At 42.9% G+C, this 16,182-nt stretch overlaps 1 protein-coding gene across 1 annotated transcript; it reads left to right on the top strand.

Moving 5' to 3' along the window:
• Positions 1 to 639: 639 nt before the first annotated feature.
• Positions 640 to 15,788, top strand: LOC112946269 (glyoxylate reductase/hydroxypyruvate reductase-like). Its single transcript, XM_026038064.1, has 9 exons — positions 640 to 828; positions 5,407 to 5,537; positions 5,935 to 6,007; positions 7,099 to 7,215; positions 8,714 to 8,802; positions 10,025 to 10,129; positions 12,199 to 12,334; positions 12,873 to 13,003; positions 15,035 to 15,788. Exons 1-9 carry the CDS (start codon positions 662 to 664, stop codon positions 15,154 to 15,156), a joined length of 1,071 nt encoding a protein of 356 aa, XP_025893849.1. The 5' UTR covers positions 640 to 661; the 3' UTR covers positions 15,157 to 15,788.
• Positions 15,789 to 16,182: the final 394 nt, after the last annotated feature.

Here is a 16,182-nt window from a genome sequence, read left to right as displayed (position 1 = left end):
GCAGATACTTCCAGGAAACATCCAGCAAGACACTTCCCAGACTGGAATCTACAGTTTTTACAGATAAATTNAAAAAAAAAAAAAAAAAAAAAAAAAAAAAAAAAAAAAAAAAACTCCAGTGCAAGGCATAGCATGAGATTCAATTTTCCACTTCCATACTAATTCCCATTATAAACTGAAAGAATTAATCCAGATCAGTATATTTCTATATAAACTCATTTTCACATACTGCCTCCTAAAAATGTGTAACCCAAGAATCCAGATATTTGTTACTTCCCCAAGAAGTAATTCTTCCCATTCATTCTGGCAACTACCTTCAAACATATAGGAGAGCCTAAAAATGTTTCTCACTGAGATATAAATCCAAATCAGTTGTACTACAGAAATTCATTTTCTGTATATGAAAATCAGCATGAATACAATAATTAATCAAATAATGAGGTCAACAGACCTTGCTGCACTGGACCTTTTGGATTAGGAAGGATGGAAAAATATTTTCTGAGGAAGGGTCATTCCATGCAAATAAGCCCAGGCTCATTGGTTGTATTGGTCTTTGTTCTGGTGGGAAAGCAACTGCCAAGTTGCTCTTTGCTGCTGGGTTGACATAAAAGCTTCCTGTCCAAAGTCTCCTTTCAGTACATTTGGAGCCCTCCTCACCGCCATGGGAATTCTGAGGCATTTGAGGTGGCTGAAGCCGCTCCTGGCATCCAAGTTTCACATCTGCTGCAATTCTCAGGCAGCCGAGGTAGCCAGGCAGCAGCTGCCCAGGATCTACGTGACAAGGCGGATTCCTCCGGAAGGAGCAAAGATCCTGAGGCAGGCAGGACTGTGAGTATTCCTGCAACAGGGAGTAGAAAAACCTGCTTGTGAATGGACATGACTGCGTGCTGAGTTTCTGAAAGGGTTTTATGCTGAGTGTGACACTGGGGGAATCATTAACTCTGCTACTGTAACATACTGGATTTTCTTTTGCTGGATTGCAGCATCCTTTGTAACATCCCCTTCCTCCTATTGCTAGGTATGGTGAGAGTGGTCTCCAAAGCTGAAATCTTGAAGGTGGTTCAGCAGCCATAAACTGCCTTTGCACCAGGTGTGGCATGTCTGCAAAGAACCGATGCAGGTGCTCAATGCACATGGGCACAGGACATTCAGAGCAAACAGGACCTGAATCCATTCTCTATTATAAAACCAGTCTGTAATTAAACAGGCCACCCAGGTGGACTGCAGAGCCAGGTCACAGGCAGCCTTTGAGATGTTAGAGATGCAGCAAACAAATGCTGTGAAGGACAATTCTCACTCTAATGCCTTGCTTATGAAACAGGGGGGAACAAAGATATTTCTAAATCTTTCCTTAGACCTTTCTAACGCACAAGCACAATAGGCACAATACTAATCAGTGAAATGAGCTACTCAGATCCAGCAGGCCCCCTACTTAACAGGATAAATCCCTTATGAGACTGGAGTGGTAAATGAACACTATAGGATTTCTGTGTTCGTTTGCTGTTTGTTTTTTTCTTAAAAGAAATTGTTTGTCTTTGACAAGTTGAGTGGTGGGTCTTAATTAGATCCAAAGGTGAATTAACAGCTGAATGTCTACCTCATGTGTAAGTAATACAGCAAAACAGAACTTTGAACTTCTATCCAAGCCCATAGCTTTCATAGCAGACGATAACCTTTGTGCAGGGACTTTGCTCAACCCACAGCCCAAGCAAACAAAAGCTCCAAGTACTATGCAGGTCAGAAGAGGTAACAGGAAAACCTACGAACAACCTTTGTGGAGTTTTTTGTTTGTTTGTTTGTTTGTTTGTTTAAATACTTGCTTTTTCTCAAACTGCTCAAAAGGCCTGAATAAAAACAAATACCTACAAATTGTATTTGTGTAAATATATACACATTTGTCTTATCAGTGTTTTTGTATTCCAGTTATTTCATTCAAGAAAAGTTCTATGGGATCAAGTCAATTTGGAACAGTAGAAGAAAAGCTTGAGGAAAGGGGGGCAGGGTCTGTCCCTGCACTTCAGTGAGACAAGCCAGTAGAACCTGGCACATAAATAGACCATGCTGAGCCAGCAATGAGAAGGAAAGCTCAGGATGCATCAAAAAGTCAAGGGGAGGAAAATTTTAACAGTTAGTTTTTCAAGAGTATCTAGGAAGTATGTAGGAAGAATGCAAAATTTATTCCTAGAGAAGATAATTTTAGAATTTGTTATAAGCTGTTTTGCTAGAACTAGTGTATTTTAGCTTCATACTGCAGAACTCAATTGCTTCTCTGATGTGAAGAAAAAAAAGTGCTGGAAGGAAATAGAACCATTTTTTCAGGAAATTTTACCTTTTAATATTATTTGAAAAACAAAACAGAAAAACTCTTTTAGTTCTTATTTGGATAGGACAGCAGTGATCACTGAAGCAACGACTGCAACTCAGGAGGGTTCAAAAAATCTTCACAAGAACTTTAAACCTACATAAGTGGGTTTAGAGCCAATGCCAGTTCACAGTCATGAGAATTTTCAAAGATTTGGCACCCACTGCTCATTATATCTCAAGTTGCTTCACTAATCCCCTTCTAACAAAGCATCTGTGGCTACTTTGACTATAGAAGACAAGGTTTCCCAGACAAGTGCTGGAGAGGCAGCACTTGTGTGTGTGTGTACCCACCCATGGTACACACAGAACTAAGAAGTGCTGCAGAAAAATCCTAATTTTCATGTCTCTGTCCTCTCAAGGCAGAGGTGAGGGAATACCTGCTCTGTACTGGAAAAATAATGCACAAAATAATTAACATATTATTTCTGAGTCTATCAGCACTAATTTCAAAATTTCCAGCTGATTTTCTGGACATATTTTTAAGAACTTTCCAGCAGAGAATTTTGGATCAAGCAAAACGAGCTACTTTTTGAAACTTCAATCATTGTTTCAAATAAATGGAAATTTATTTACATCATTTCAAGGCCAAGAGCTGGAACATTTCAGATGAACTGTTTCTCCTCCAAAACAAAACATACTTCTGTTTGTAGGAAGTCTGAGATTCAGTTATTAGAATACTCTTGTTTTCTGATTAAACCAAATTCAGTGAACTCATGCAAATCCCAGCAGTATTTTTATTCACCCAAATGAGTTTTCTATCATCAACAAAATTGACAAATTATGTATGCTCACTAAGCTAGTTCTGGAAGCCGTTGATCATGCAGCAATTCACAAGTTACTGCCTTGATACTGGAGCTACATAAAGCTACCCTGGATCTGAATAGGCATGGACATCTTGTCCGCAATAGCAAGCAAGAGTGGATGGTGAAGATGTGGCACATCCGAGCATCCCACCACCCCACTCTGCCATTTTGTACTAGACACTACCTCTAACGTGTACGTGTGCATTCGGTATTGCTTCCAAAAGCAAAAGTCCAAACCCACTAGCAAGATACGGGCATAATAAGAAGTCTTATGTGCCATGTTGAACTGTGCCATGTTGCTGAACACACAGGCTTGGTCAATGCCCTCTCTGACTGAGATGCTCTGCTGTGCCACATAGGGCAGCCCTCCAGCACTGCTGGAAGCAACTGCTTTCTCAGCAGATGGGACCTTATTTGTCCTACTCAAAGCAATGAAGGAAGCGATACAGAGTGGAAGAAACCAAATGCTTCCTGCTTTTCCAGAAGCAGGATGACGGTAGAACCATGAGACAGTCAGAGGGCAAGAGAACATCTGGTAGAACATCTACCATCCAATCTTGCACAATTGGGTTATTCTCTTTCACAGTTCATCCACTTGTTGGAGAACTTGTTGCATGAGAAAAAAAAAAAAAAAAAACTCTCTGCCAACAGCATGGAAAATGGGAAGTTTATTTGAAGATATCAAGAAAACACCTATGTGAACCAGAGTCCCTCTAAAGGATTTAGAGTCAGCAAACTAGGAAGACAGGCCTGGATGCAAGGCTCAACCTCACACACTCCAGTCATGACACTGTGACTTGCTGCCATTCAGCTGCCCAGGTGCAGATGATATTTTTTCCATCTTCCCAGAGAAATGGCTGATAGTGGTGCAAATCCATGAGAAGCCCCTTCTGCCTTTCTGACACTTCACCACCCCAGCAGATAGAATACTGGCTGCAGTTTGGGCTTACTTACTGAGCAATCTAAGTGGAAATCACCAACAACGAGCCACATATAAGCTCTCCAAAATCTAACTGAGCACTGAGGACTGGGAACTGTGTGACTGCTCTGTCAGACCTTTGGCTGGCACAAATGTGCCCATGCCTAGGGATGGATTGTTCCAAGCCACCATTATAAAAGTAACTGCTGCTTAGTTTTATCCACAAATTATATAAATTCTCTCCAGCTGAAGCTTTAGACCTTCCAAGACTGGTGGTGGGTCTTCAAAATAAAATAAAGTAATAAAAATAAAGGAAAATTAAAATATTCCACCTTGGAACAGTATCATCCAAAGATTCTAGTCTCTCCTAATCACAAAATCCTAGTTATGCCTTAAGAAGGATTAAAGAAACTGTTTTGGCTGAAATCCCTACTGGAGACAATGTGTTTTCTCCTCCCTACAGGAAAGCTCTGAAAACGTTTTTAAAATAATTTTGTGATAATAGTGCAACAACCCTAACGTATTTGCCCTTCAGTAAAAAGAGATTTAGTTAATAGATTCTGAATGTCACAAAATCTGAAGCAGTGGTGCCAAATTTTTGATTCATAGGCAGAATCTCTAGGAGTGCAAATGAAACAAAAGAGAAAAAAATACCTCTGGTAAAGGAAAAAAAAGAAAGAAAGAAAACCTGAGAAAGACTTAGACTAATGGCTAGAATCAGATTTCAAATGTAAAATTTAATTGTAAGTCTGGCTTCTTGCTGACCTAATGACCTAACTATGTGGGTGATATACTTCCATCCATAATATCCCTAGCTTAGGAGGGAATCATAGAGATACTAGGAAGAGATAAGATCAATGTGGAGGTAAATATACTTGGTGGAGTGACACTAGGAGGGGCTGTGGTCCTCCATGGGGCAGGGAGGTCTTGTCTTTATGTATGTAGATGTCAAGAGGCAGCACAGACCGGTGGCTGATGCAACAGACTGGGAACCAAGAGAGATGAGTGCTGTCGCCTTCAGAGGCCCCAGGGAACCACCTTCTGAGGTTCTTTCATGCATCAAAATCTTCCTGTCATCAGAGGTGCCAACAATGGCAGGAAGAGTGACTGGTGGAGCAAAACATCTCATGTCATCGCACATCTCTATGGGTTCTTGCTTCTGTACCTTAGCTTTACTATCTTTACGAGGCCTCTAATACCTTTATAGAGCTTTGCCAATCTCTTACCCTACCTGACAATCCAGCTTTTGCAGAAAGAAGGAGCAGGGAACCAGAGGGATTTTGTGAATGTCTGGTCCTCTTCACAGTCCCATCTCCACAGCTGCCACATTGAGCAATGGGATTCTGATGACCCAGTTCCACGCTCAGAGCTGCTGAAGAAAGTGGCTGGGATCCAGGGCCTCTACTGTCTACTGACAGAGACGATAGATGCTGAAGTTCTGGATGCAGCAGGTATGGATGGTTAAGCAGGACTCAGATGTGGCAGTTGAGCCAGATCTGCTTAAGACAAAGTTCCACATTCATATCCATCTGTGTTCAAGTTTCCAGCCTGGTTTGTCTCTTTGTGCTGCAGTCGTTTATTGGGAAAGAATGCTTCTGGCAGACAGCACCATGTATGAATAGAAATGGCAAGAAAAATACCTTGCAGCAAGCCAGTCACTGAATAAAGGTTTCAGTGACTGACTGATTAGGTCCTATTCTGCTGAAGGAGATAGTGGCGATGCTGCCAGACTGAGATCTGGCTTAGGATGGTTATTTCTAGCAGAATCCCGGATTTGTCAGCAATAGATCCAGGCTGACAACTCCTGCCACAGGAACTTCTTCACCACTAACTATCTTGAAATGACAGGGTCCAGCCTGAGAGTGGTCAGCACCATGTCAGTGGGATATGACCATGTTTCCCTGGATGAGCTGAAGAAGAGGTAAGTGTCAAAGATTTGCTCCAATTATTTCTCCAGGCACAAGTAGCAGCACATCTAGCCCTTCCCTGACCGGAAAGAGCAACAGAATCTGTTGATTGTGGTATAGCTCAGGACTCCCAACCAGAAAAACCCCCAGGTCTCCCTGCCTGTGTGCTATGCGGACCATGGCCCATCGATGGACCATCCATCGAGATGGAGAAAAAAGGACATAGCCATGACCACAAACTCACTTCACTTTGTTTGGGCTTCTCCCAATGCTATCACCCGCCCACCTCACCCCTGCAGGTTCAAGCGGGGGGTCTCAAGAACACCACCATCTGAACAGGCCAAACACAAGGTGTACGGTTCCCTTCCCTGGCCCTCCCGTCATGAAGATCAACTTCCCGTGTGTGCGCCCCGTTATCCTGCAGCAAAGCACAACTGTTCTCCTGAGGGTTCCCCTCCCACTCCTATGTGTCTGAGAGTTGAAATTACTTTTATTGTTGCAGCTCTTGGCCACATGAAGAGAGTGTGCAGTCCCCAGCTCATCGAAGACTTAAGGTTGTCCATAGTATCCAGTTTCTGGCCCTGGAAAAATATAGAAATTCTTGAAGTAGGAATACTGACATGCCCCAAAGTAGAATTATTAATTAATCAGACAAATTCATACACATTGTCTTTGCTTGAAGATGCAACTAGTGATTTTGCCAGGTGTATGCTTGAGCTGATTGAGTCTAACCACCAGCCTTCCAGGAGTGCTTTTCCAGTTTATGCTGACATAAAGTTCCCAGTAAATCAGACTCCTACACATTTCTCCCGCTTAGCGCTCCTTGAAGAACCATGGTTCTTCTTCAAAACTTGTGGTGCATTTCCATGTCATGATGGACATTCAAATGCTTTAGTGACTTTTCATGGGGAGTTGTCACACGTTTATTCCTATGCAGTATTCTCTTGAAAACTGTAAGCTTTGCCAGGGATGATTTATACCTCAAAAGATATTCCCTTCACACACCAAGAGTGATCATTTTCATCTTGCCCTGACATGCACTTCCAGAATGCTATCAACCCCCCGGGGTGCATCAGTGGTGGGCCATACTTCTGTATCCTTACAGAGGGATCCGGTTAGGATACACCCCAGATGTACTGACAGAAGCAGCTGCCGAACTCACTGTGGCTCTCCTTCTGGCAACATCTCGTCGGCTCATGGAAGCTGTGGATGAAGCTAAGAGGTAAATATTGCTCTTACTTTCCTATTCAGACTACCTTCTGGCATTTTTTATATTGAGCCCAACATAAAAACAGAAAGTAAGAAAAAAAATGTTGGGAATGCACCCCAAAAATCAGAATTAAACTGCTTTAGAGCGTTATTCCAAACCAGGGCTTTTACAGATTTTATATTACAAATGTTATAGCTACTAAGGCAAAAAGAGTATAGGAAAGAGATTATTCTAGACCTGTCTTTGAAGACTCCAGAGTCATCACTGCCTCTGAAGTCTGTCCAACGTCAGCAAAAGGGAGGAACAAGTAGAATGTGCTAATCTCTATTATTTGAGAAAAGAGAGGAGAGGAGAGGAGAGGAGAGGAGAGGAGAGGAGAGGAGAGGAGAGAGAAGAGAAAGAGAGGCTTCTGCAATTTTTTTCAGAATTTTTCACTCATAAAGTTGTCTGTAGTCTGAAACAAACTAGATGATACTAAAAACTAAATTACAGGTCAGTTTTCACCATGGTGTCAAGATGATAATAAAGATTCCAAGTCAGGACTGAGAGATAGAGAAATCTTTTTAACGATCTGAAACTTCGGGCTGAAGTGAAGTGCAATAGAGCCAGGAGAAGTGAAAAAAGATTCATTCAGATTAGAAAGACTTAAGAAAACTGTAGACTGTGATTTTTTTCATAAGGGACCAAAAAAGGCGGGGAAATATGATGGCAGAAGACAGTGGCAACTGCAACGCAGCAAAGAGTAGGGATGCTCATGATGATCTCATTGGAGTAACTTCTATTAACAGCCAAGGAGACAGCTGTCAAAACACAGCAAGAAAGAGATTCAGAAGCAAAAGAGCTGAGATCAAAATATTACAGGTTCTCAATATCTTACACTGCTCTGTATTCAGTCTTCATAACATACACAAAGAGGTTGAAAGCTTGATAATGAGAATGGTACAGGAGATGCTGTGGAGAAACAGAGCAAACTAGAAATGTCACCTAGAAGAATTAAATTGGAGGAGATGCATAAAGTAATAAACATAGACTATTTTTATATTTCTATTTATACACACACATACATATAGATAACCTATCTATTAAAACAGAGAGAGAGAGAGAGACAGAACCTGTGAATTTCTGTTGTTTGTCTCACAAGACAGAAACAAGAAGACAAGGGCAGGCAGAATGACATGCAGTGTAAAGCTGAGGACAGAAATATTCCTTCACATAAAGAGGTTATTCTGACTTTAAAACAGTTACCACTCTTGGTTTTTTGTGAAGGGCAAAATTTCTGATCACAAGTGCAAAATGCATCCTTGAGGACACTGACTGGCTTCCATTGCTCTAATGTTCTCTCTAAAGTGGCTAAGATGAGCTAGCTTTGGCTGTGGGATAATCCATTCCCACACCTTTTTTTCCAAAAAACAGTTGATGCATCTGCTGAGTTACTGTATTCTGCAGCCATGGGAAAAGTAGATATGCTCACACAGCTTTAGCCTGAAGTAAATTGATTCCTGTTTTTAAGTGGTGGCTGGGGCAGCTGGAAACCCCTCTGGATGTGTGGCTATGGTCTGACTGGCAGCACTGTGGGGATACTTGGCCTTGGACGCATAGGTGAGTTTACAACATCCCCTGGAGACCTCTCCTGCAGGACTGTACAGAAATGGCCAAAATTTCTGCATTCTGGGTCCGGGTAAAATAATCCCTGGATTATCTTATCCATAAATAAAATACCCATAAAATGACACAAGCATTTCAATAGACTTATGCCTCTAATCCTAAACTACCTTTGATATTAAAGGGAAGGTGGAAAAAAAAGGCCATTTTGAAAATCTTAATTTTAGGACGCTTATAATTTTGTATGTACATATTTCTTTTTATGTATCTGTGACTATATATAAAATTTAGAAAAATAGCATTTACATATTATATAAGTATATATAGAGAAAATATATAGAGAAAATATATAGAGAAAATTTTGCCTAGACCTTTTTGATAGGAAATATATGCATATAGTTAAGTGTATATTACATACAGTTTTTAAATACATTACATATACTTACATTTATATTACATATATATATATACACACATATATATGTATATTTGACTTGTAAACTTTGCTGTTTTCCATATTTTCAATTAAAAAAAAAACCCTCACTGTTGTGATGCTTCCTCTCTAGCTGAAAAAAATGGGAGCAGAAGCAGTACCCCTTTTGCTTGCCCAAATGAGCTAGCAAAATGCAGGGCTTCCCTGTGGCTCTGTCCCTCCTGGAGTCGTCACAACTTTGTCCAAGATCACTAACCTCCCTTCAAGTGCAGTTCAGCTCGCAGTTAAACTTTCATCCTTTCAGACAACTTATGAAGCTAATCTGGTGTTTTCACCTGCACTGTCAAGGTGCCAGGAGAGGAACTGGTCTTTGTAGGTTTCTTTGCTGTGTCGTCCTTCATTTGGGTGACAGTTACTCCTTCTGGGATCTTTATTGGTTTCTAAATGAAAATCAAAGTCTAGGAGGTGGAATGGAGGCTGCAGTGCATATGCCTTCCCCTCTAAGCAGTTGCGCTGCCAGCATCCTGAAGCAAGGGGCATGTGAAAACGGGTTTACTCACCCATTCTTCAGCAATTTGGCCACCCAGTTCTTTGGTCTCTGCACACAAGCAGCTGTAGAGCCCTGGCACAGTCACATACTGCCTGACAGGTTCTGAGACCACCCTCAGACCCACAAATCTAGAGGACTTAGATACTGGGCACTAGCGTGTTCCACTGTACAGAGACAGTGCAGATCGGCTGAGCACCAGTGCCACGGATCTCATGGATTTAACTCCTCTCTTAAAGGAAAAGCTGTGGCCACCCGCTTAAAACCCTTTGGAGTAAAGAAGTTCCTCTACACCAACAGTGCTCCCCGGCCCGAGATGGCTGCTGCCATCCCAGCAGAATTTGGTAAGAGGGTACATGTGAGGGGCTCAAAGGCTGGATATTAGCTCAGGGTCTGTGGCTCAGGGGGAACTCAAAGCTACCCAGAGTTTGTTTTTACCGTTTTTCCAACTGGGTGGGCAGAGGATATGAATCAACAAGTCGTTCTGTGCATAGAGGCAATATTCCTGTTCCCAAATCCCAACAGTTTCCCCTAGACACCCTGTGAAACCCTAACCTTTTTCCTTCACCACCTTCCTTCATGGCTCCACCAATAGGACTAGAGGAAATGGCCACAAACTGAAGCACCAAAAGTTCCACAGGAACTTAAGCAAAAAATTCTTAACAGTGGGGGTGACAGAGCCCTGGAACAGGCTGCCCAGAGAGGTTGTGGAGTCTCCTTCTCTGGAGATCTTCAGGACTTGCTTGGACGCAGCCTTTGTCACGTGCTCTAGGTGACCCTGCGTGTGCAGGGGGCTGGACTAGATGACCTCTGAGGTCCCTTCCAACCTTAAGGTTTCTATGGTTCTATGATCTCTTGCCCAGGCATTTGCAGGGGCAGCTCTTCATGTTCCCTCCTATATCTATTATTGCTGGTGGAACAAAAGTCAGATGATACTCCTGATGCCTTGAACCATTGCTTTTATTGAATGACATGCTGGCAGCACCAGTGGGCCAGGAAAATACATATGGGCACCAGCCCTTTCCTCACATGCCCTAGATCTTGTCTCTCTCCGATGTTCAACTTGAGAAACATGGACCACTGCTAGGGTGGGATCTGCCCAGGAGGGAAATCTCAGACACATGTGATAAAGGCCAACAGAGCTGGGGAGACAAGACCCAGATGTTATCACTCTCATCTCTGCAGGAAAGTACACTGAGAGAGATGCTAAGACTGAACAACTCAAAAACTAGACACTGGGGTTTGTCTTCCCTGACCCTAAAATTACTGGCTCAGAAATGTGAAGATTTAGAAATGTTGCGCCACTTCCTGGGTGCATTTGGAAATGTGAGCCACATTTCTACAGCTATCAGGCTAACACACAGATGTGTAGAGGGCCAAGACCTTGCCAGTGTCCAGCAGAGAGGAAGGCTGTATTGCAAACTCAAATCTTATCAGACACCTGGGTCAGTGCCATCACCTTATTCTTCCTCATCCCATGGGAACTCTTCAGGGAGAACTTGCACCTCCTTCAACACTAAAGGCAGTCATCCATGAGACAGAACTCCACAGGGAGCTGAGCTCCATTTGTTCCTGTGCTCACAAAGCCCCTGTCTTTTTAAAATAAAGAACACAGTCCTGCGACTCTAGGACCTTTGGTTTTAAGCGTATATTGAGAGTGTGATACTGGGGCAGGCAGGAATTATGAGAGTTAGAATTGGTCTCAAGTACAATCACATTCGTGCCTGGCCTGGTAATAACAGGGTTATGACCAATGCAGGAGCTGAGCTCCACCCTGCAGAGCCAGCAATATGAGAGATGCAGTCTAAGTCCACAACACTGACAGCTCCCTTGCATCCCGAAGGGACTGAAGAGCTATGACATTTCCAAGAGGCAGCGAGTATCTCACCCTAGAGGGCTGTGTAAAGAGAAAAATCATTCCAGGGCTAGACCATGGCCAGTTTACATGAAGAAAAAAAAATTCATTGAAGCATGCAACCCAAAATGGTAGAGCCCAGTTTGCTAGTTAAACATTTTCAGATTAGGAGGGTTAATCAGGATGGCTTCTATTCTGGAACTGGTTGTCAGTGTTATGCAGTGAGGTATGTGTCCCCTTGTTCTTGCCTTTATCAAGTTACTACAAGTTCCTGAGTTCTGGGAATCCGAAACATTTCAAGATGTGTACTGGGTGTATTTGGTGAGTGGGACGCAGAGTGTGGGTCTGGGACTGGTACAGCAAAGCAACTGTGGGCCAAGAGACTCAAGGGAACTGTTTCCATAGATTTGTAATAATTACTTCAAAGTCATGCAGGTAAGGAGGCAGTTTATCCGCTCTCTGGATTTCAGTTTATTAATAAACCCAAGGCTTTAGCCAGTTGTGTGTTTTAGTTTGTTAATAAATCCTTCCTGGGGATCTCCATTCTGCTTGTAACAGTGCCGCTGGAGGAACTGGCCCGGTGTTCAGACTTCATCATTGTGTGTTGCGCGCTAACCCCAGGAACAAAGGGCATCTGCAACAGCAGAATGTTCTCCCAAATGAAAGACACAGCCATATTCATCAACACGAGCAGGTGAGGGTGATAGGAAGAAAGAAAAAAAAAAACAAAAAAAACAGATCAAAAAAACCCTCTGCAGCCACCGTGCTTCAAGATTAGCACAGATATGTCATGCTGGAGCACATATACTCCTGACATAAATCCTTACATGATCAGGGAGGGAGATGTCACCTCTAATGATATCCCAGCTCAATAAAATAAACCAAACTTTCAAGCAATTATTAAAAATAAAAAGGTTTTTGCCGGCATAATCTGACAACATGCTGACTGGCGGGGCATCATGATAAAGGAAAATCCCATCAGTAGGATACAGTCTTATTAGATAAGCTGATCTTTCATATAATACAGTATGATTCATGCTGGAGAAAAGTACCGTTAAGTCCCTGGCCTCTGAGTTTACTAAAAAAATGCCATTAATATCAGATGGCTCTGCACTCCAACTCTATCCAAACCTTCTTGTTAAAGCTCTGACCAGATAATGAAACCTCTTAGCTCCTAGAGAAATGACAGAGGAAAGCTGCTCAGAAATTGATGGATGCTGTTTTCCCTACAGGGGAGGTGTAGTGAACCAGGATGACTTATACCAGGCTCTGGCTAATGGTCGCATTGCAGCTGCTGGTCTGGATGTTACGGTGCCTGAACCTCTGCCTACAGATCATCCTCTTTTTAAACTTAAAAACTGTGGTGAGTGTTTGTTGCAAACTGTTCGTATCTCATGGACTGGTATTAACCTGTGAAACTTCTACTGCATAGCAGCAGAAGGAATCGGGCTCCATATGCTGCAACACTGAACTCTGCCTTTGCTCTGACCACTGATGTTTTTGTGATGAAATTAACTTTACTGGTGCGAATCTGTTCTCATTCACTAAGCTAACCCACCTGTTTCTTTGTTTCCTTGGTTTGTTTGTTTGCTTTTCTCCTCCTTTCTAAACACGGTCATATCTTGCTACTTTTTCCCCCCTCTTTTTCATACCTGTGTTCAATTCATGGTCATAATGCAAGGATGAGTTAGGCCTGTGTGCCAGCAAATTTGAATTGCACACAAGAAGGGTTTGGCCATCAAACTTTGAGCAGCAAATTTTGCATTTATGACTAGGAGAGAATTCACTCTATCTCTGACCATTGGAAACTTCCCACTATAGTCTCTGGAGACTCTAAGGTTCCTCTCATCCTAAATCAGCATGCAATACATGTAGCATCAATTGCCTCCTAGCAGTAGTAATCTTTCTCCATCAAAGAAATCTGTTTTGAGGCAATTTGCTCAGCACAGACACTTGCAATGGGGGAGCCATGTTAAAACAAAGACACTGTGCACTGTCCTTCCAAATTTCTGAACTGAGGGTCCTTCAGAAGAAAAACGCTGTTCTTCAAGCTGTAAGTTGGTCTGTTTATAGCAGACCAGCTATAAACAGGTCTGTTTATAGCTAAGCAACGGCAGTTGCTTAGCACGGTTAGCACTCTAGGCATTTGGCTAGTTGGCTAGCACTCTTTTTGGTTCAGGTATACAGTACTTAAAGACACAGTTTGTGTCCCGTCAGGAGGTATTTTTACATCTCCTCTATGCCTTGCTTATCAGTAGACAGTGAAGCGCTTGAATGCCGTCGCAAGAACTAGAAAGGAAAAGGGACCAAGAGCTAAGTCTTGATCAGGGACCACATCAGCTGACTATAGAATCAGCTGAAACAGAATCTGGTGGGGCCAGCACCTTACAAAACTATCCAAAAACCCAAGTTCCTCCAGCAAAACCATTATGGCCCATCATCAACCCGGTTTTAATGACAGGGACACAAAGCCGTGTGTAAAGAATATGCCCTTTGCTGTCAGTCCCACCCCACCTTACTTCTCTGGCTTAGCAAGCCCTTGTCTGGTGGGTAATTATATTACAGCATTAGAGCAGGGTAATTATATTATGGCAAGGAATTTGAAAGATGTGCTCTCAAAGGACTCCGAATGTATGTGTGTGTAGGTATGCACACACACATGTGTATGTATGTATGTATGTATACCCTCTCCATATCAGGGTGTTCCCAGAAACTGAGTCAGACTATGATGTCCATGCTGGCACATTTGCATGTATGCGTATGCATGTGCACCTGTGTGAAGGGTTGCTACAGGGATGCTCCTGAACATTTTGTTGTATCTGTCCTTCCATTTGTCCATCCTGCTCTGGTTGAGGTGGAAGCACATTGACATCTGAAAAAACCCAGACAAATTTTAACAAAACACTTTTTTAAAATTAAAAAATCCTTTAAAAGCCCTGCTTTCTTTTTTTTTTTTTTTTTTTTTTTTTTCGGAACACTGGAACACTGGAGTCTCCTTCTCTGGGGATACTCAAAGCCTGATGGGATGCAGCCCTGTATAACATGCTCTAGGTGACCCTGTGTGCGCAGGCAGGTTGGACTGGATGATCTGTAAAGGTCCCTTCCAGACTTAATGATTCCATGACGAAGCCAACATCCCTGCCAGGGTTGCCATCCCATGGGGTTGCCAAACAGATTTTCTCCAGGGTAGGCAGTCCAGAAACCCACAGGGAACCACACAGACGCCCTATTCCCAAGGCTTCTGATGCATCTTCTCTAAAGGCAGGAGCATGTTCCTTCCTGGGGCCAGCACCAGGGCTTGGGCAAATCAGGGGCTGGTGGCGGTACCGGTTCAGCGGCTGCTGCAGGACCCAGCACGGAGGAAGTAGCCCCTCTGTTTCCTTTTCTGTTGCAGTGATCCTGCCACACATCGCAAGTGCCACATGGAGCACTAGGAACGCCATGGCTGTGCTAGCCGCCAACAACCTCCTGGCAGGCCTGACGGGAGACGCTATGGAGAAGGAAGTGTTCCTCTGAGGAGGAGGCTGTGGCGAGGAACATGGGGACAGCTTTCACCCCGGCCTTCGGACAAGGTGCCTCCTGGATAACCGCATCGTGCCGCTCTCGCAGGGCGGTGCACAAGTCCTGCAACTGAGCTCTGCAACGGAGAGAGCTGCACCAGAAACCTGATCATCATTTAAATTCTGTTTTAATGACAAGTTGTTAGACCACATGCAAGCAGAATGCATGTCCTACTCTAGAGAAAGAAAAGGTCCATGTTAGTAAAACGGAAGAATGGAAGCTTTTCTCAACCCTCTGTAATTCAGTGGTCTCTTCATACTGCATTATCAGCCACACTCTGTCTCCTCTCTACACATGAGCATTATATAGATACCACGTACCCACCTTGTGAGGAGGGACCCTGCTGACTGTCCAGACACAGAGTCTGACATTAACCATGAAATCGCAGCTCCTGATCATGGTGAGATAGCTGTTTTTTTAGAACATGACCTTCTCTCTAAGGCAAACTTGGCATTTGCTCTGGTGAAGCGACAGGGACTCATTAAAATTATCTCTGTTCTTCTTGTGGGTTATATAATCTATAGCAAAGATCTCTCATCTATTTACTTTTGCAGAATGAGCACATTGGAGAAATAAAACCTCTGACATTTGTATCACCCCAGCACTTCTTTTAGTGTTTTTTTTCCCTTCATGAATTCAGGTTATGCATTTCCTACATTGGTGTATATTGAACATTTGTATGAAGGACTCTCCACAGCAATGGAAAACTTGGCTGGCAAACCACATATGCTACCAAATCCCTTAACAACCAAAGGAGAAATCTTTCCATTCACCCTCTCTTACTCCCCTCCTTGCGTTTTTTAATGTCTTCTTGCAGTGTGTTGTATTTCACTCATACCTTAAGATTCCTAGTTTTCTGACTATATTTTTATGTTCCATTTCTACCTTGTTCTGGGCAGTTCACATATCTCTAGTCACCACAGCCATTTTCACAGTTCTGCCCACCTATTCTCCTGCGAGAAGATGCAACTCAGCATGTTC

Source organism: Nothoprocta perdicaria, unplaced genomic scaffold (assembly GCF_003342845.1).
Source record: "Nothoprocta perdicaria isolate Ctin4 unplaced genomic scaffold, notPer1 scaffold_200, whole genome shotgun sequence".
Lineage (NCBI taxonomy): Eukaryota > Metazoa > Chordata > Aves > Tinamiformes > Tinamidae > Nothoprocta > Nothoprocta perdicaria.
Note: the sequence above shows the minus strand (reverse complement) of the source record. Positions and strands in the feature narration are given on the sequence as shown.